A 21,238-nucleotide genomic window follows, 5' to 3' on the forward strand; every position below is an offset into this window, starting at 1 on the left:
CACATATAAACATTGTCATACAATAAAATAAAATAATAGATAAGTAAAAAGTAAAATAGATAGAAAATAAAGGTAAAGTTAAAAAAAAAAAAGCATTTTAGAAAGTGAGAAAATAAAGGCAAAGTTAGTAATGAAATAAAAATAGAAGCATTGTAGATTTAAGATTTAGCAGGAAGCTAAAGCAAACAAAAGTCTTCAGTCTTGTTTTAAAAGCTGTCAAGAGTTGGGGAAAGTCTTAAATCCTCAGGGAGTTTATTCCAGCTATTTGTTGCATAGTAACTAAATCCTGCTTCCCCATGTTTCGTGTTGACTCTCAGGATAATTAACAGATTGGTCTCAGAGGATCTTAGTGGCCTAGAAGGCTTATGTAGTGGAAGCATATCAGTTAAATATTTTGGCCCTAAACCATGTAAGGATTTATAGGTTAGCATGAGCCTTCTTAAGTGGCCCCTCTAAGTCTTGCTACGTTTTTAAGGTGATAATATGCAGATTTTGTAACTGATTTTATGTGACTGTCGAAATGAAAATCTGAATCCATGATAACCCCTGGATTTCTGGCTTTGATTGAGATTTTCAGGGACAGAGAGTGAAGGTGTTGGGTAACCTTTCGGTTTTAGCACCAAATACAATTATCTTGGTTTTGTCCTCATTTAGTTGAAGGAAATTTCGGCACATCCAGTCTTTGACTTGCTCAATGCACTGGCACAACAGATCTATGGGCTGATAGTCATTTGGTGATAGCGATACATAGATTTGCATGTCATCAGCATAGCAGTGATGGTCAATATTGTGATTTTGCATGATTTGCCCTAGTGGGAGCATGTAGATGTTGAATAGAGAGGGTCCTAAGATCGAACCTTGTGGGACTCCACATGTCAATTAATTAATTGCATGGTTCCAGGCTTACTGAATTGGGTCTCAACTTGTATTAGCTGTAAACATGACACGGGGGAGTCCTGGCCGGTAGGGGGGGGGGAGTCCTGGCCAGCTGAGAGGAGTCCTGACCGGCAGAGAGGGGACCCCCTCCCCAGCAGGGGGCGGCCTCTCCTCAGTCCGCCAACATCGCCGGACGAAGAAGAGCAGCCGCCATTAACATCCGAGCGGTTTGTGTTCGGCAGAAACTTCAATGAACGCGTCCAACCCGCTGCGAACCGAGACACCGTGAACAGCGCACATCGACCGGTCCCCCAGCAGGCGTTAGCGTTAGGTAGTGTAGTTCGGGCTCGGCCGGGATCATGTACCGCGGTCGCCCCCCGCACCGAGGAGGCTACCCGCCGCCGTTCGAAGGCCGTGGACCGCCCTTCGGCCACGCGTCGGGACGGTCCTACTCCCCGCCGTCCTACCGGGAGGAGAGGGGCAGGCCCCGGTCCCCGTACCACCAGCACGGCTACCACGACCGCGGGCCGCCGTCCGACTCCTACAGGCGCTCCCCGCCCCGGCGGAGGTACCCCTCTCCCGGGCAGGGGAGCCACCGAGGCGGGGAGTACTGGGGGAGCGGGCCGCCCCGAGAGGTACGCGAACCTGGAGGGGTGATGGGCACATGGAGACCATATATACAATATATATACATATATATATACACACACAGAGGTCTGAGGCGAAGTGCCGAGCTGTGTGTACCCCAGGAGCTGAACGGTCCGTGGGCAGTGGGTTAAGACACTGTGGTAAACATTAGCATCAGGAGCTAACTGATGCTAACAACCAAAATAGAGCGTGAGAGTCGGACCTGCGCCCCGGAGCGAGGCGCCGAGGAGACCCTGGACCCACAGCAGGAGGCTCCGTGGGGATCTAGTGATGGAATATTGAGCGGAATGTCTATTCCTGTTATGAAAAACGGATTATTTATTTCTTTTTTAATTCGATTGTAAGGTGGTTTCAAGTGTCCGATAGGTTTAGAGGAAGCGTCAACCCCACTTTGCATCGAGAGAACCACAAGTTAAAAGCAATCAGTCAATGTTGACAAGACACTTGCCGATTGGATTGTTTACGTTACAGTAACCGCTGCTGTTAGCTTGTATTTTGTGTAGGAACAGTGAGAGATGTGGATGGTCGCTGACAGGAGACGTGTGTTGCAGAGATCGCCGTCCCCGCGTGGACGCCACCCCATCGACCACAACCTGGTGATCACCGTCGGGAACGAGCTGACGGGAAAGGGGGGGCCGCCCACTTCTCGACATTTGTCTTCCCCAGATGACAGGTACAGCACCTCGTTAAGGCTGTGATGACAGGTACACCTCGTTAAGGCTTTGATGACAGGTACAACACCTCGTTAAGGCTTTGATGACAGGTACAACACCTCGTTAAGGCTGTGATGACAGGTACAGTCGCCTCGTTAAGGCTGTGATGACAGGTACAACACCTCGTTAAGGCTGTGATGACAGGTACAACACCTCGTTAAGGCTGTGATGACAGGTACAACACCTCGTTAAGGCTGTGATGACAGGTACAACACCTCGTTAAGGCTGTGATGACAGGTACAACACCTCGTTAAGGCTGTGATGACAGGTACAACACCTCGTTAAGGCTGTGATGACGGGTACAGTCGCCTTGTTAAGGCTGTGATGACAGGTACAACACCTCGTTAAGGCTGTGATGACGGGTACAGTCGCCTTGTTAAGGCTGTGATGACAGGTACAGTCGCCTCGTTAAGGCTTTGATGACAGGTACAGTCGCCTCGTTAAGGCTGTGATGACAGGTACAGTCGCCTCGTTAAGGCTTTGATGACAGGTACAACACCTCGTTAAGGCTGTGATGACAGGTACAACACCTCGTTAAGGCTGTGATGACAGGTACAACACCTCGTTAAGGCTGTGATGACGGGTACAACACCTCGTTAAGGCTGTGATGACGGGTACAGTCGCCTCGTTAAGGCTGTGATGACAGGTACAGTCGCCTCGTTAAGGCTGTGATGACAGGTACAGTCGCCTCGTTAAGGCTGTGATGACGGGTACAGTCGCCTCGTTAAGGCTGTGATGACGGGTACAGTCGCCTCGTTAAGGCTGTGATGACGGGTATAGTCGCCTCGTTAAGGCTGTGATGACGGGTACAACACCTTGTTAAGGCTGTGATGACAGGTACAGCACCTCGTTAAGGCTGTGATGACGGGTAGTCATCTCGTTAAGGCTGTGATGGGTGTTGACAGGGACTGTCAGCTCGTTAAGGCTGTAGATAGTTAAAGAGCTCATTCCGTGACCCACCTGTGCACCTTTTGGCCCACCAGATCCACCAAGTATTCTTTTGCACAGTAAAACTAACAAAACCAGGTGTTCCTCCTCATTGGACGCGCTCTCTCCCCTAGGCCCAGGGGGCGGAGCCGCAGCCCCGACCGGAGCCGGGCGAAGAGCCGGGGGCGGAGCAAGAGCCGAGCTCACTCCCGGAGCCACAGCCGGACCCCCGACAGGGGCCGCGCGCGCAGCAAGAGCCGCGCTCGGAGCAAAAGCCGCGCACGTAGCAAAAGCCGCGGGCGCAGCAAGAGTCGGGTCCGCAGCAAGTCCAGGTCCAGGTCCCGCTCCAGGTCCCCGTCGTCGCGGTCCCGGTCCAGAGGGCGGAGCGCCGCCGGGCGCGGGGCCGGGCGGGCGGTGAGCCGCGGGCGGAGCAGGAGTCGGGGGCGCAGGAGCTGGAGCAGGAGCAGCAGCGGGAACAGCGCGGACAGCGACCGCACCAAGAAGCAGTTCCAGGAGCTGGAGCTGGCCCGGCGGAGGAAGGAGATGGAGGAGCTGCTGAACCGGCCCACCAAGTCCATCCTGAAGAAGCGCCTGGGCTCCGAGGACTCCGCCTCCCGCATGGTGAGCCTCCGGATCCCTCAAGGACCTCCTCGTTAAGGCTCTGCTCGTTTAACCCTTTCTAGCTATCACCTTGTTAACATTATGCTCGTTAAGTCCCTGCTCGTTAAGTCCCTGCTCGTTAAGTCCCTGCTCGTTAAGCCCCTGCTCGTTAAGCCCCTGCTCGTTAAGCCCATGCTCGTTAAGTCCCTGCTCGTTAACCCCCCCCCGTCCCCCTCTGATTGGCCCTCCAGAGCAGCGACTCCCCCAGCGGGCAGGAGGGCGGCGGCAACATCTCCCAGGTGGCCCAGCGCCTGCTGAGCGCCGTGAAGGGGGTGGAGCCCGAGGCCCTGGCCTCCATCCTGGCGGAGCTGAAGGCGGACCCCCAGCTGGCCCAGCGGGTGGGGCTGGACCCCGAGATGGCCGGGATCCTCCACCTGCTGGGGGTCCACCCGGGAGCGGGCCGGGCCAAGCCCAAGGACGTCATCGAGGACGAGGAGGAGTTCCTGTACGGGGACAGCGACCACGCCAAGCCCCAGGGGCCCTCCGAGGCGGGGCGGGGGGGCCCCCCCCAGCAGCAGCAGCAGCAGCAGCAGCACGCCTACGCCGACCTCTACGGAGACCTGACGGAGGAGGCGCTGTACGGGGAGCCCCAGCCCTACGCCCACCCGGCCCCCGCCCCCCAGGGCCGCTCCGCCGGGGGCCCCGCCCACAGCAGCGACCCCGCCACGGGGGGCCCCCAGCAGGGGCAGGGGGAGGGGGCGGAGGAGTACCAGGCGATCCAGGGCCTCCTGAAGACCATCGGGCTGGACCTGGGGGTCACCGAGATCAGCAAGATGGCCGCCCGCACCAAGGAGCGTCTCCACGGCAACAAGCCCCCGCCCAAGACGCCCACGCGGCGGCAGCAGCAGCAGCGCTACTCCTCGGGCAGCTCGGAGCGCAGCGGCGCCAGCGGGCGGAGCCGGCGCCGGCGGGGGCGGAGCAGCAGCAGCAGCGGCAGCTCGGACAGCAGCCGGAGCCGGGCCTCCAGCTGGAGCAGCGGCCAGGAGGAGGGGGGCGGGGGCGGGGGCGGGGCCGGCCGGGGGGGGCGCCGCCCGCCCCCCCCCGCCGCCGCCGCCGCCGCCTCCCGGCCCCGCGCCGTCAAGCAGCTGAAGGGCGATGGGGGCTCCTGGGAGGACGAGACCCCCCCCGCCCCGGCCCCGGAGCCCGGCCCCCTGGCGGCGGCCCCCCCCACGGCCCCCCCCTACGGCATGGTGCCCCCCCAGGGCTACCCCCCCCACGGCTACGCCCAGTACGGCAGCTACATGCCCTACATGCCCCAGCAGTGGCCCCCCATGTACCCCCCCCCCGGCATGCCCCAGGACTACCCGGGGGCCCCCCCCTACGAGCGGCCCTTCAACACGCTGGTGCAGCCGGACCTGGGTGAGTAACGGGGGTCACACACCAGGGGCCACAGGGAGGGACCAGGGGCCACAGGGAGGAGACCAGGGGCCACAGGGAGGGACAGGGGCCACAGGGAGGGACCAGGGGTCACACGGAGGGACCAGGGGCCACAGGGAGGGACCAGGGGTCACACGGAGGGACCAGGGGTCACACGGAGGGACCAGGGGCCACAGGGAGGGGCCAGGGGCCACAGGGAGGGGACCAGGGGCCAGTTAGAACACACAGGTTATAATCCAGGGGTTTTCATAGTGTGAGAGTGTGAGCCCCCCCTCAGAAAACAAATAAACAGCTGCCCCCCCAAACATTTTCAAAATCAATGTGTTTTTAAAGATACTTTGGTTCTTTTACACATTTGAAACATCTTTGTGCGTATTTAAAGATGTTCTAATTATTCTACATGTGTAATCTTGATGCGCTCAGCGGCTGTTCTTTATTCTTTTCTTGGTCCCTGAATCACTCTGCGCCCCCCAGGGGAGGTTATGATGTACATGTCCCTCTGCGCCCCCCAGGGGAGGTTATGATGTACATGCCCCTCTGCGCCCCCTAGGGGAGGTTATGATGTACATGTCCCTCTGCGCCCCCCAGGGGAGGTTATGATGTACATGCCCCTCTGCGCCCCCCAGGGGAGGTTATGATGTACATGTCACTGCGCCCCCCAGGGGAGGTTATGATGTACATGTCCCTCTGCGCCCCCCCAGGGGAGGTTATGATGTACATGTCCCTCTGCGCCCCCCCAGGGGAGGTTATGATGTACATGTCACTGCGCCCCCCAGGGGAGGTTATGATGTACATGTCCCTCTGCGCCCCCCCAGGGGAGGTTATGATGTACATGTCCCTCTGCGCCCCCCCAGGGGAGGTTATGATGTACATGTCACTGCGCCCCCCAGGGGAGGTTATGATGTACATGTCCCTCTGCGCCCCCCAGGGGAGGTTATGATGTACATGCCCCTCTGGTCCTCTGCAGCGTCCCTGAAGAGGCTGGAGATGACCATGGAGCGCGAGCGGAGCAGCAAGGTCCTGTCAGAGGAGAAGAACAACGAGAGCCAGAAACAGAAGGTACCCCCACGACATGTGACATCACGACATGTGACATCACGACATGTGACATCACGACATGTGACATCACGACATGTGACATCACGACATGTGACATCACGACATGTGACCTGTGACATCACGACATGTGACATCACGACATGTGACCTGTGACAGCACGACATGTGACATCACGACATGTGACCTGTGACATCACGACATGTGACATCACGATATGTGACATCACGACTCACGACATGTGACATCATGACATGTGACATCAAGACATGTGACATCACGACTCACGACATGTGACATCACGACATGTGACCTGTGACAGCACGACATGTGACATCACGACATGTGACCTGTGACATCACGACATGTGACATCACGATATGTGACATCACGACTCACGACATGTGACATCATGACATGTGACATCACGACATGTGACATCACGACTCACGACATGTGACATCACGACATGTGACATCAAGACTCATGACATGTGACATCACGACTCACGACATGTGACATCACGACATGTGACCTGTGACATCACGACTCACGACATGTGACATCACGACATGTGACATCACGACATGTGACATCACGACATGTGACATCACGACTCACGACATGTGACATCACGACACGTGACATCACGACTCATGACATGTGACATCATGACATGTGACATCATGACTCATGACATGTGACATCACGACTCATGACATGTGACATCACGACTCATGACATGTGACATCACGACATGTGACATCACGACATGTGACATCACGACTCATGACATGTGTGTACTGTGTGTGTGTGTGTGTGTGTGCAGGTGCTGGAGGAGCGGGAGAAGCTGCTCCAGGAGAGGGAGGTCCGCATGAAGAAGAAGGAGTGTCTGATGAAGGAGCTGGAGAGCCTCCGCAAACAGCAAGGTGCATGCTGGATAGAGGCTCTGGGGCCTCGGCGTCAGGCAGCGGGTCTGAGTTACAGAACCAAAAGGTTGTGGGTTTGAACCCCAAACGTCCAGAGGCTTCCTTCCTAGAGCAAGATGCCCCCTAAACCCCTACCTGCTCTTTAACTTTGATGTGCATCTATACCCGGGTCCGGGGTCCAGGTACCCTGGAAACCCAGAGTTCTCAACCCAGAGCACAATTTTAATTTGCTCAGCGAGTCAGTCTGGGAACGAGCGATATGCTCACTCCCCGATGCCCCTGGCCCGGAACATTAACCAATCACATCGGTCTATCTGATATAGGCGGGGCCAAAAGCGCTGCTGTTTTACCGACCGGAATACGGCGAGAGTCTTATCTACTGGTTAGCTCCGCTGGTCTGGATACGTCACCCCTTGTATTCTTCTGATTGGTCGTAGTGTTATCCAATTGTGTGCAGTGATATTTTCAAATGCATGCTTGGTGCCGCCCCTCGAGTTGGGCCATTCTCATTACTGGTAGGCAGACCCTACAGCTTCTAGATGTGGCTCTCGATCAGACCCTACAGCTCTCTAGACGTGGCTCTGGATCAGACCCTACAGCTCTCTAGACGTGGCTCTGGATCAGACCCTACAGCTTCTAGACGTGGCTCTGGATCAGACCCTACAGCTTCTAGACGTGGCTCTGGATCAGACCCTACAGCTTCTAGACGTGGCTCTGGATCAGACCCTACAGCTTCTAGACGTGGCTCTGGATCAGACCCTACAGCTTCTAGACGTGGCTCTGGATCAGACCCTACAGCTTCTAGACGTGGCTCTGGATCAGACCCTACAGCTTCTAGACGTGGCTCTGGATCAGACCCTACAGCTCTCTAGACGTGGCTCTGGATCAGACCCTACAGCTTCTAGACGTGGCTCTGGATCAGACCCTACAGCTCTCTAGACGTGGCTCTGGATCAGACCCTACAGCTTCTAGATGTGGTTCTGGATCTCCAGGCTAAGGTCCATGGTCAAAGGACACTGCACTAAACTGAATGTCTAGGCTTGAAATCATTTGGTCTATCCAGGTTATTTTCCCTTGCTGATCGAGTGTGTGTGTGTCCGTGTGTCCGTGTCCGTCCAGGCGAGCTGCTGAGGAAGAAGCGGCGGGAGAAGGACGGCCACAAGGACCCCCTGCTGTGCGAGATCAGCGGGCTGCAGGAGAGCGTCATGCGGCAGATCTCGGAGCTGCGTCTGGAGCACGAGGCGGCCGAGAGGAAACGCACCGAGATCGACAAGGTGGCCCTCATCCTGGGGCTGGACCCCTCGGACCGGCCCCGCCGGGCCCCCGCCGCCGCCGACAAGACCGGCCCCGAGGGCGCTGACAAGGTACGGAGGTCAGGAGGTCAGGACAGTGATCACCCAGGCGCGGTGTGTGTTCTCTGCTAGTGTACGCCACTAACCGTCATCCGGTTCCACTCTGAACTTCTGGCTTTATCTGGCGGACCCTGCCGGTGGTGTCTGGTGAGATAGCCTACTGGTACCAGCCATCATCTGGAGGGTGTGGTTCTGCTCTGTGTGAAAACGTCTGCTCTAGTGGACCAGTGATCAGTTCCCAGTCCTCTCCCTCCTGCCCACGATGCAGAACGTAGGCCATCGTGGGCTTTAGGATTCAACACTTTGATTTAGTGGATTGATGATTGACATCTGAGCTTCAAATGAAATGAATATTTCCATAATTCCATTACATGATTTTTTTTTCCCCCCCCACAGCTTGGGTAAAAAATGCGTAAACAATGCCTCCGTTCATTTCTGGCGCAGCGATAGATGTTGTTTGTGTACATGTGTGCATGCTGCCCTGTTTAGCCACGGTAGTGACCCGACCAGAGGTCACAGGTCAGAGGTCAAAGGGCTGAACCTGACTGGGTCCGTGTTTAACTTATCAACAATGGACGCAGTATGAGTGATGAACCAGTGGATTCCTCATGGGTGGTCCAACAGACTTTTTACTCTTGTTACGATTATAACTTATTAACTCGATTTGGAGCTTATTTTAAAGGCCCTTTCATCATTCATGATATTTGTAACCTGTGAATCGTTTGATTTTACGTCTCGTTTAGAAACCCTCATGAATTTGACATACAAGACATTTCCTTCTGACGTGTTTTTGGCTGTTGGCGCTAATGTCCGATAAACCGTTGTTTTAAAGCCATCAAAATGTTAGCCAAAAAATGCTAGTGCTAAACGACAACCGTTGGAATTTTGTCCCGACTCCAAGACTGACGCCCTCTGGAAGGTAAGGCTCTTTGACCCTTCTACACTTTGGGTTTGCTCGCTAAATGTGCCCATGCTGTTGACGCTCGCGCAACGTGTTGAGCGTTGTGTCTCCGTCCCGTTGACGAACTCCTTTCGCATTTTCCGAAGCAGTGTGCCGCGGAGAGATCCACCCTGAACCAAGACACACCCCCGACGACTGGCTCCTCCCCCTCAAAGACCTCGGAGAAGTTTGAGTACTATGACTCGGGACAACATTGGTGCAAAAACTGTAACGTCACCACTGGCTCCATGTTCGTTTATTTCACACATTTGCAAGGCAAGGGGCACAGAAAGGTTGGTGTGACTTCTCTTCATCTCTAAGGAATCTAAATATACATACTCACCTGCATGACATGGATTATGTTCTACTTCTTGATGTCATTCCTTAACCTAAGACTGGACCCGTCTAGGTGGGCCACATGCTTTCACGGTGTCCTCTTGACGGTCTTGTTTGTTTTTTCCTCGAACCCCAGACTCAAGACCCCTACGACAGACCCTGGGCCCCCCCTCTCTCCAAAACCGTCAACATCCCTTCCGGGGAGAAGGTCACCAAGCCGGCCAAAGGTACACCGCCCCTCCCCTTCCCCATCCCCATCCATTCCCCGAAATTCCCTGATTCCATGACCAGATGATTCTGCACTGATGACTCTTCCTGGCCAGATGAATTTTGTAAGCACTCCTTTACTTCCAGGTTGTCCTTTTGGCTTGCCTCTGCTCCGGTAGTTTGAGCCTTTATGAGAACTCAACGGGATCAGGGAGCGCTGCTGTCCGTCCGTCCGTCCGTTGTCTCTCTTAACGTTCCCTCGGTTTGGTTGTTGTAGCGCCGGGTGATCAGGCCTAAGCTCTGGTGACCGGCTGCTCGCGACCACAAGCCCCTGAACAAGGCGGCTCACTGAGACACGGGCCAGGTGTTTCAGGGTCGTGGTGTTGTGTCCTTCCAGAAGGTTTCCGTAGCTTAATGGCAAGCCGCACATCCACAGTCATACCCATGTGATGTTTGAATATTCTCATTTTTTTTAAACCCCAGTGGTCTTCATTAACCTTCTCCCCGCACGACAGGAAGTGACCCACGGAGACGGCCGCCAGGTAAACACAATTGGCCGTTTGTCTTGGGTCTGGGTGGCTTTAACCCCCGGTTCTCCCTCCACTCCTCCTCCTCTCTCCAGGCTCAGAGTTTCTGCTGCCGGTGAGGGGGTTCTACTGCCGCTTGTGCAAAGAGTTTTACGGAGACGCCATCTGTGCGGAGGAGCACGTCACCACGCACGCCCACAACGAGAAGTACAAGGTAGGCGGCCTCGTGTTCCGGAGACACGCCCCCGCTCCTTGTACAGACGATGATCCGATTTATCCGCTGGTTTGACCTTTTTTGCTGCGGTGCACCTTATTAATACCGCCGTGCTTCTCCAAAGCCTCTCTAGGTGGAGGTCTATTTCCTGATTAAGGCTCTTTCAAGTTTTCCCTCACACCATTTCCCTTTTTCATTTCCTGCTCAATGAAGGTAGAGAACGTAATGTCGTTGTGCAAATGTAAGGTGTATTCGTAGTTTCTTTCTCTGCCACTGGTCGCACCTTTCTTGTTGATGTTCCGGTGCTTCTTCTTCCACCAGCTCTACATGATGGATAAACCTCTCTACGAGCAGAGGAGGAACCTGGAGCAGCAGGCCGGGCTCAGCCTGGACTCAGGGAAGAAGCGCAAGCACATGGAGGGCCCCGGAGACCACGAGAAGTCCAAACACAAGAAGGACAGGAAGGACAAGGAGCCGAAGCGAGGGGAAGACGTGAAGAAGGAGGAGAAGGTCAAACCGAACAACAAGGAGGAGGTGGAGGAGAAGTTCAAGTCGAGCAGCAAGGTGGAAGCGGCCAGGAAGGGGGGGGAGGAGGAGAAGGCCGCGCTCGGCAAGATGGTGGAAGACGAGAAGCATCGGCCCATGAAGGACGACCGGCCGCCGCAGCGCTACAGCCGGGAATACAACGAGAACGACGGGCCGAAGTACGGTAAAAGGGACGAAGTGGAAAAATACAAACACTCCAGAGAAGACGATTACCGCTACCGCTACCGCCAAGACGAGGACCGGCCGCGGTCCGGCCGCGGGGAGGAGCGGCCCCGGTACGACGACGACCGGCACCGCCCCAACAAGTACCCGGAACCCAGGTCCAAGCACGACCGGGAGCGGGAGGAGCCCAAGCCCAAGGCGGAGAAGGAAACGAAACCCGTCAAAAGACAATTCAAGGAGGAGGCGGAGGTCAAGAAGCCCGAGCCCCCGCCGAGGCCCTACGACCCCCCGAAGATCATGTGTGGGCCCAGTCCCGCCATGAGGGCCAAGCTGCGCAAGCAGAGCCTGGAGTCGGCCAAGGTGGCGGCGGCGGCTGCGGCGGCGGTGGCCCCCGTGGCGGCGGCGGCAGCCCCTCCGGCGGCCCCCCCCGGGGCTGCGTTTGGCAGGTTCACCTGGAAGAAGAAGGAGAGCGTCCTGGCCAAGGAGGCGGAGCAAGTCGCCGCGGAGTTCCTGAAGGACGACGAGGCGCCGCCGCCGCCGCCGCCCGACAAGATCCCAGTGGAGGACTCTTTTGCCAAGTCCATGGCGGTCGCCAAGGAGATCGCTCTGAAGCTGTCGGGGCAGCCGCCCATGCCGCCCCCGTGGGCGGGCCAAGTGGCCCCCCGGGGCAGGATCCGGCCAAACCTCCCGCCGCCGGCCATCGGCCTCCGGACAGCCGCCGCCGTCTCCGTCTCCAAGCCTGCTCCTCTGAACGCCTTCCTCTCCATCAGACCACAGACCCCCGAGGCCGTGGCGCCCGAAGCCAACCCGCCGGCCTCTGAACCCGTCCCCATGGAGATCGAGGATCAGGATGAACCCGTACAGGAGCCGATGCCAGTGCACATCCCAGTTCAGGTGCCCCCCCAAATGCCCCCGCAGGTGCCCGTGCAGATACCGGTACGGATACCCGTGCAGATGCCAGTGGAGCCTCCGCCCCAGTTCCCGCCTCCGCCCCAGTTCCAACCCCCTCCCCAGTTCCAACCCCCTCCCCAGTTCCAGCCTCCTCCCCAGTTCCAACCCCCTCCCCAGTTCCAGCCTCCTCCCCAGTTCCAGCCCCCTCCCATGTCTGGGAACCAGAGGCTGGTGGCGGTGGAGTCTGATGAGGCGGCCCCCGGGGTCCCCGCCAGTGAGCAGACGCGGACCGTCTTCGTGAAGCCGCCTCCCTTCATGAACTCCGGCGACGGCGCGCACCGCTCCGAAAAGCTCAAGACCCACCTGGCGGCTGCCAAGGCCAAGGACCTCTTTGACATCTTCTACAGCGGAGTGAGCCAGTCGGGCCCCTCCGCCTTCCCCAAAGCGGCGACCGCAGACGCCAGGACCCCGACCGGTGGGGCCAAGACCGGCGAGGGCAAGGTGAAACCATCGCAGCCTGCAGTCCTGCTAAGCATAACCAAACCTGTGCCTCCCCCGTCCTTCCTCCCCAAAACAACCGAACTCAAACCGGCTCTCCAACCTCTGGTCCAACCAGTACCACAGACCCAGCGTGACCCAATACCTCTGGTCCAACCAGTACCACAGACCCACCCTGACCCAATACCGCAGGCCCAACCAGTACCACAGACCAATCCTGAGCCAGTACCACAGACCCACCCTGACCCAATACCGCAGGTCCAACCAGTACCACAGACCAAACCTGAGCCAGTACTACAGACCAGTCCTGAGCCAGTACCACACGTACAACCAGACCTCAGACCTGAGGCCCAACCATGGGTACAACCAGTTAAGAGCCAACCTGACCCAATACCCCAGGTCCAACCAGTACCACAGCCCCAACCTGACTTAAAGTCTCCAACTCGATCTCAAGTACAGCCAGTACCACAGTTCCAACCAGTACTACAGATCCAGTCTGACCCAGTACCACAGGTCAGACCAGTACTACAGACCCAGCCTGACCCATTACCAGAGGTCCAACCAGTACTACAAATCCAGCCTGACCCAACACCCCAGACAAAACCCCATGTACAACTTACCCCTCAGGACATGCCTGACCCCATGCCCCAGACCCATTCCCAAGTGCCCCAAGTGTCCCAGATCCAATCTGAACCAATACCACAGTCCCAACCCCAAGTACAACTACTGACCCAGGACCGTCCCGACCCACAACCCCAAACCCTTCTTGCGTCGGAGACCCAAGTTGATCCTCCACAGGTTGGACCAGTGGATCTGCTGCCTGCTCTGCACGGCCAGGATGAAGTTCTGGAGGTGGGCGCCGCGCCGCCCACCCTGTCCCCGAAAACTCCTAAACCGAAGAGCAGAACGTCTCCGCAAGCCAAGAAGAGCTCCCCGTCCTCCCGCCCCGTGCGACAGACGCGCTCCCAGACGCGGTACCAGACCCGCCGGCAGCGCAGCCAGTGTGAGTCCGGGTCGGAGTCCGGTCTCGAAAGCGAAGAGGCGGCGTTCAACTCGGACAGGCCGGAGACGGGCCCCAGCCTGGAGCCGCAGGGGGAGGAGACGTTGTTGCCCGTCGACACCCCGCCAAACCCGGACACCCCTGACATTATCACCCCTGAAACCCTGGGCCTGCCTTCAGACATGATGTCCCTGGGATTCGAGTATGACTTTAACTTTGAGTGAGGGATGATTCCGGGCTTCTTCAGTGAGACTCTAGGGCCCTGTTGAGTTGATGTTTATCTCAAACTAGCTAGCAAGCTAACTGGCTAGAGACCTCAGGCTAGCCTCTCGGGCTAGCGCACTGTCCATGAAGACGAGTAGGGAAGTCCCAGTCAGACACTCATGACTTTATTTTTGTTTGTTTAAAAGATCCCAGTGCTGTTCAAGTTGAGCTAACTTATCTCGGTTCCTCGTGTCGCCCCTTGCTTGTTCGCCTACGGGGGAACGTCCTTGTATACTGTTTGATTTCTCATGGATTCGTTTTTATTTTTACCCATGAGTCGCGGCGTCGATCTACCATTCTGTGTCCTGTTTTCCCCCTTTAAACATTTACACGAGTCTTTTGATACAGGTACAGCGCGTAGTCCTGCGTTGAAATGGACTAGTTAGTAAAGTTTGGACCAAACCCTTTTCCCTGGAGAGCTCATCTGTGGCGTTGTCAACATTGTCCCCTACGATGTTACCATAGAAACAGGCCATGTCCTCCCGTCCCCCTGCTCTGCCAGACTAACAGACCGCCTGTCCTGTACATGTTGATGCTTCTGTAGTTTAATAATAAAGTCTAGTGACCACAGCGCCCCCTCCTGTCGTTATTAGACTTACGCTCACTTTATCAAGAGTCAAACGATAATAAGTTGGCGAAGACGTGTACATACCATAATACATTTGGCTAAGAGGTGTACGTTCAACGATTAAGTTGGCTAAAGACGTGTACCTCCACCTAGTGGACACACGGGCCATTTCCATGTCCGTCGACTCCAGGAGAATAATGACGACGCGTCACTACCCGCCGGTCTGTTCTCCGCTCTGTGTTCACTAACCGCCGACCTGACGGGTCCCGGCGGGGGTGGAGTACATGCGGGTCGGACCGGGACCCCCCCCAGCAGGGGACCGGACCCGGACCCGACCGGTAGGCCGGCCAGGTAAGATACCAGACCGGCTGTGGACAGAACCGGCGTTAATGTAACGCACCGGTCCACGGTGTAACCGTCTCAATGTTGGACGTGTTTCTAGAAGCGTGTTAAACCTGAAGATGGGTGCGTTCGCTTAACTTTGTGTTTATTTAATGATTCATATAAGTTGTATTTTGTCGAACGTTTTTTCAATAAAGAATGAGGGGAACCAATCAGGCTCCAGACTTTCCTTCACAGGGTTAGTGTGGTCAGCTCATTGATATCGGATGTTAAATATAGTCTAATAATAATATAATGCTCCACGCTGTGTGTGGGGGGCGTTGTAACTTTACGTTCACCAGAGGAAACTCTTATTTTACGAGAGCAAATATCGAAGCTTGGTGTGCATATGTGCAGAGCTGTTTCACCACTTTATATAGCTCTATCTATCCATCTATCTATCTCCACACACACACACACACACACACACACACACACACACACACACACACACACACACACACAGTGTACCTGGCCCAGCCACTAGGTGGCGACAATGCCCCGTTTTCGGTGGAAGTTGCCAGAGTCTAATCCAGATCAGAAGTGAGTTAAACATTTAATATATATATATATAGATAGAACGGCGCAATAAAATACACATCAGCATCACGTCCCCCACCCTCTGGTACTGTGGGCCCACAACACATCAAGTTGTAATCCAAACGGGACTATTTACATATGCGATTCAAACGGCTGCAGCTGGTCCTACACAACCACCACAGGACCGACCGGACCAGGGTCCACATGTTAACACATGTTACTAACATGTGTGCATCTCTGCTCGACGGTAACAGATCAGCCTCACGCGGGTATTATGGGGTGTTGCTGGGGAGAGCTGAATAAACCCGCAGCATCTCCCAGCCTCACCCCACAGAACTGGGATGATGATGATGATGATGTCGCTGCCGGAGTCTGAGACCAGACCTCTCCCGGCCAATCAGAAAATCCCCCCCCGTCCGTCGCTAGGTGGGCGAGAGGCGCCGCAGCCAATGGGCGGCTCCCCTACGGAAGGACGCAGGCATCCGGGAGAAGCCGAGCGGCAGCGTTCGAGTGGCGGTGAAGTGGATCACGGATTCCCCGGGAGAAGCCCGTTCCTCAAGATGCCCAACAAGACCAAGAAGGACAAGGTAAGAGCCGAGGGCCGGCGGGGGGGTGGGGGGGCGCTGCCCAGCGGGGGGCCGCGGGGTGGGGGGGGGGGGGGGGGGGGGGGTCAGCTGTCATAGCAGCCTGGCCGGCTGCCAATGACTTGTCTCCGTGTTGTGACGGACGGAGAGAGCCGGACTCGGAGAGAGGCCTTACGGGCAGAGTCCGCCGTTACCTCACAGGGCTAGCCGGGCTGCGCGGATTACAGATGCGGACAGATGCGCTCTGACGCACCGACACGCCGCGGCCCTGCGCCGGGCAGGCTGCGTGTGTTTTCCGCTCCCGGGTGATGATGACAGCGTGAGGATCAGACAGTGAATGTTATGTTAAAAACCACCGGTTGTGGCTTTTTAAGTCAGCCTGCGATCATAGCGAGACGTTGGAGAGCCAAGCCGCTCTCAAGTCAACGGGAATAAACGCTGCGATGGTCATTACATAATGTCACCTCCTAGTTCTAGAACTACTGTCTGTCTGTCTGTCTGTCTGTCTGTCTGTCTGTCTGTCTGTCTGTCTGTCTGTCTGTCTGTCTGTGTGTGTGTGTGTGTGTGTGTGTGTGTGTGTGTGTGTGTGTGTGTGTGAACAGGTTAATTCTTGTCATTGGAACCCTATATTCCACATCCGTGTTGTTTTCTGAGAGACAACTTCAACATGAGTCCATTCACCCGTTCATAGAGCAGCCTTCGTTCATAATGGACTGGATGATGATGATCGGCACATATCAGACCCCCATCCAATCCAAACCTCTCACTGGATTCACCACAGGGGGGGGATGATGATCAATGAGGACGGCCTCAGTGTCTCCCAGCCCGTGTGTTACACGGAGAGACATTCAAACAGACCGCACTTCGGATGCTGGAGTATCAGGATCTATCAAGAGTATCAGTATCTGGGGAGTTTCCTCTCCGTCCTCATCACAGACAGAAGTCACCACTCACGTCTCTTTTTCCCTTTCAGGAGGCGACCAAATCGGCCAAAAGTAGCAACAAGAGCAGCAAGGATGCCAGCCCTGAGCTCTCAGACGAGGTAGGCTGTGATGCTTTGATGACTCATAGTGTAGAACCAGTGACGTGGAGGTCCTCATAGTGTAGGACCAGTGAGGTGGAGGTCCTCATAGTGTAGGACCAGTGAGGTGGAGGTCCTCATAGTGTAGGACCAGTGAGGTGGAGGTCCTCATAGTGTAGGACCAGTGAGGTGGAGGTCCTCATAGTGTAGGACCAGTGAGGTGGAGGTCCTCATAGTGTAGAACCAGTGTGAGGTGGAGGTCCTATGAACACCATCATGACCCTTTGTGTTTCTAAACATGATTTATGATACGATTATGTGGCACCTTCTCAATCTCTCCTTTTCACTGCGAGACTTTGAGGAGAAAACGATCAATATAATATTATTATTGAATATTAATCAGCGGCTGTCTGTCTTTGAAGGTCTGTAGGATCTGGTCCTGGTCTGTAGGATCTGGTCCTGGTCTGTAGGATCTGGTCCTGGTCTGTAGGACCTGGTCCTGGTCTGTAGGATCTGGTCCTGGTCTGTAGGATCTGGTCCTGGTCTGTAGGACCTGGTCCTGGTCTGTAGGATCTGGTCCTGGTCTGTAGGATCTGGTCCTGGTCTGTAGGATCTGGTCCTGGTCTGTAGGATCTGGTCCTGGTGGTTTCAATCACAACATTCCTACTAATGTATGTACATTAACGTGTGCGTGTGTGTGTGTGTACATGTGTGTGTGTGCGTGTGTGTGTGTTTGCGTGTGCGTGTGTGTGTGCCTGTGCCTGTGTGTGTGCCTGTGTGTGTGTGTGTGTGTGCGTGTGTGTGTACATGTGCGCATGTGCGTGTGCGTGTGTGCGTGTGTGTGCCTGTGTGTGCATGTGTGCGCGTGCGTGTGCGTGTACATGTGCGTGTGTGCGTGCGTGTGCGTGCGTGCGTGCGTGTGCGTGTGTGCGTGCGTGCGTGCGTGCGTGCGTGCGCGTGTGCGTGTGCGTGCGTGTGTGTGCGTGCATGTGCCTGTGTGCGTGTGCGTGTGCGTGTGCGTGTGCGTGTGTGTGTGTGTGTGTGTCCAGGCCCAGCAGCAGCAGAGCGGCAGTAAGCGGCCCAGCCCGTCCACGCCCCCCCCCACCCAGCTCAACAAGATCAAATACTCCGGGGGTCCGCAGATCGTCAAGAAGGAGCGAAGGCAGAGCAGCTCCCGCTTCAGCCTGTCCAAGAACCGCGAGCTGCAGAAACTACCCGCTCTCAAAGGTACTAGTACTACAGTACACTATACTACCTGTCCAAGAACCGCGAGCTGCAGAAACTACCCGCTCTCAAAGGTACTAGTACTACAGTACCATAGTACACTGTACTACCTGTCCAAGAACCGCGAGCTGCAGAAACTACCCGCTCTCAAAGGTACTAGTACTACAGTACACTATACTACCTGTCCAAGAACCGCGAGCTGCAGAAACTACCCGCTCTCAAAGGTACTAGTACTACAGTACACTGTACTACCTGTCCAAGAACCGCGAGCTGCAGAAACTACCCGCTCTCAAAGGTACTAGTACTACAGTACTATAGTACACTGTACTACCTGTCCAAGAACCGCGAGCTGCAGAAACTACCCGCTCTCAAAGGTACTAGTACTACAGTACTATAGTACACTGTACTACCTGTCCAAGAACCGCGAGCTGCAGAAACTACCCGCTCTCAAAGGTACTAGTACTACAGTACTATAGTACACTGTACTACCTGTCCAAGAACCGCGAGCTGCAGAAACTACCCGCTCTCAAAGGTACTAGTACTACAGTACTATAGTACACTGTACTACCTGTCCAAGAACCGCGAGCTGCAGAAACTACCCGCTCTCAAAGGTACTAGTACTACAGTACCATAGTACACTGTACTACCTGTCCAAGAACCGCGAGCTGCAGAAACTACCCGCTCTCAAAGGTACTAGTACTACAGTACTATAGTACACTGTACTACCTGTCCAAGAACCGCGAGCTGCAGAAACTACCCGCTCTCAAAGGTACTAGTACTACAGTACTATAGTACACTGTACTACCTGTCCAAGAACCGCGAGCTGCAGAAACTACCCGCTCTCAAAGGTACTAGTACTACAGTACTATAGTACACTGTACTACCTGTCCAAGAACCGCGAGCTGCAGAAACTACCCGCTCTCAAAGGTACTAGTACTACAGTACTATAGTACACTGTACTACCTGTCCAAGAACCGCGAGCTGCAGAAACTACCCGCTCTCAAAGGTACTAGTACTACAGTACCATAGTACACTGTACTACCTGTCCAAGAACCGCGAGCTGCAGAAACGACCCGCTCTCAAAGGTACTAGTACTACAGTACTATAGTACACTGTACTACCTGTCCAAGAACCGCGAGCTGCAGAAACTACCCGCTCTCAAAGGTACTAGTACTACAGTACCATAGTACACCTGTCCAAGAACCGCGAGCTGCAGAAACTACCCGCTCTCAAAGGTACTAGTACTACAGTACTATAGTACACTGTACTACCTGTCCAAGAACCGAGAGCTGCAGAAACTACCCGCTCTCAAAGGTACTAGTACTACAGTACTATAGTACACTGTACTACCTGTCCAACCGCGAGCTGCAGAAACTACCCGCTCTCAAAGGTACTAGTACTACAGTACTATAGTACATTATACTACCTCTCTAAATACACTATCATATACTACTAAATACACTATAATATACTATTAAATACACTATATCATATACTACTAAATACACTATCATATACTACTAAATACACTATCATATACTACTAAATACACTATATCATATACTACTAAATACACTATATCATATACTACTAAATACACTATACTCATATATTTAAGCAACAGATGACGACAGGCTGTGGTATGTTCTCATTATACCACAGTTAAGGGGCGTTGACCCCCTTAAGTTAAAGGGCGTTGACCCCCTTAACTGTGGTATAATGAGAACATTTCACTGACTGAAGTGATCTATTGCTTTTATAAAACGGTTACGTAAGTATGGCAAAATGAAAGTCATAGACACCCTCAATTTTGAAAAAGCGAGAAAGTCGGAAAAGCATTTTTTTTTACGAATACAAAAAAGTAGTCCCTCCTGGCTGCCTGCAAAGTGTACGGCTGGTTGCTATGCAACACACTGTAGCGTCCTTCAGAGAGAAGGCTAAAGACTCGGTTTGCCGGCAATTTAGCCTTCTATCGAGTTCACTCACCGTGTGCCTATTGCTTTACAACATTTCCACCCTCTCCAGCAATCAACATGTTTTTAGGCTTCAGTGAACTATGCTATTGCTTTTATATATAAATAAACAACAGTTAGAGTTAGGCGCGGAGTGATACTGGACTCTGTAAACTGAACGGGCGTCATAGCTGTGTGTATACGCTCAATATACAACAGTTGGGAACCAATCAGATCGCTTGATTTAAGCCACCCGTTTTATACTACTAAATACACTATACTCATATACTTTAAATAAGAGCCTTGCCTTGCCCCTCAAAGATCCACTTTACTAAAACCCCCTTACATAACCTTCTGAGTACAGATGATACCCTACATGATCCTGCTGTAAAGTAATGAATACCTGAAATGATGATAAGATCACAGATCACATGCTCAGATACTTTCATCAGAGACAGAGGCTGGGTCTTTGGCCCTAACGAGAGGGACCCTAACGAGAGGGACTCCTAACGAGAGGGACCCTAACGAGAGAGAGACCCTAACGAGAGACCCTAATGAGAGAGACCCCTAACGAGAGACCCTAACGAGAGGGACCCTAACAAGCCTTTGTCGTGTCAGTGTTCTCTACTCTCTTCTCTAACAACCAGATCTTTTTTTAGACCTTGAACAATATGAGGTGAGATGTTCACCCATCAGCCATCTGGCCGGGGACAGCCCTCGGTCTGCTCCAACACTACGGCTCTGAGCCTCCTGATCAGTCTGTCTCTGATCTGTGACCTTCAGTCTGGACACTAGACTGGTCTCTGGTCTCTCTGGGCTGGTTTCTCTAGTCTGGTCTTAAGTTT

The 21,238-nt window shown here is 54.5% G+C and overlaps 1 protein-coding gene across 3 annotated transcripts; it reads left to right on the top strand.

Annotated features, from left to right (window-relative positions):
* The first annotated feature begins 1,089 nt into the window (after positions 1–1,089).
* On the top strand, positions 1,090–15,189 carry znf318 (zinc finger protein 318). Of its 3 annotated transcripts, XM_084470316.1 has the most exons (12): positions 1,090–1,511; positions 2,076–2,197; positions 3,299–3,785; positions 4,016–5,183; positions 6,169–6,260; positions 7,087–7,186; positions 8,306–8,550; positions 9,440–9,457; positions 9,586–9,771; positions 9,951–10,041; positions 10,644–10,762; positions 11,084–15,189. In XM_084470316.1, the coding sequence occupies exons 1-12, from the start codon at positions 1,236–1,238 to the stop codon at positions 14,081–14,083; spliced, it is 5,904 nt and encodes a 1,967-aa protein (XP_084326442.1). In that variant the 5' UTR covers positions 1,090–1,235; the 3' UTR covers positions 14,084–15,189. The 3 variants fall into 3 exon arrangements, with proteins under 3 accessions (XP_084326442.1, XP_084326443.1, XP_084326444.1); XM_084470317.1 differs by lacking the exon at positions 9,440–9,457; XM_084470318.1 differs by lacking the exon at positions 9,440–9,457 and having other exon boundaries at positions 9,589–9,771; positions 11,084–15,186.
* Positions 15,190–21,238: the final 6,049 nt, after the last annotated feature.

This window comes from Micromesistius poutassou (genome assembly GCF_964030765.1).
Source record: "Micromesistius poutassou genome assembly, chromosome: 7".
Lineage (NCBI taxonomy): Eukaryota > Metazoa > Chordata > Actinopteri > Gadiformes > Gadidae > Micromesistius > Micromesistius poutassou.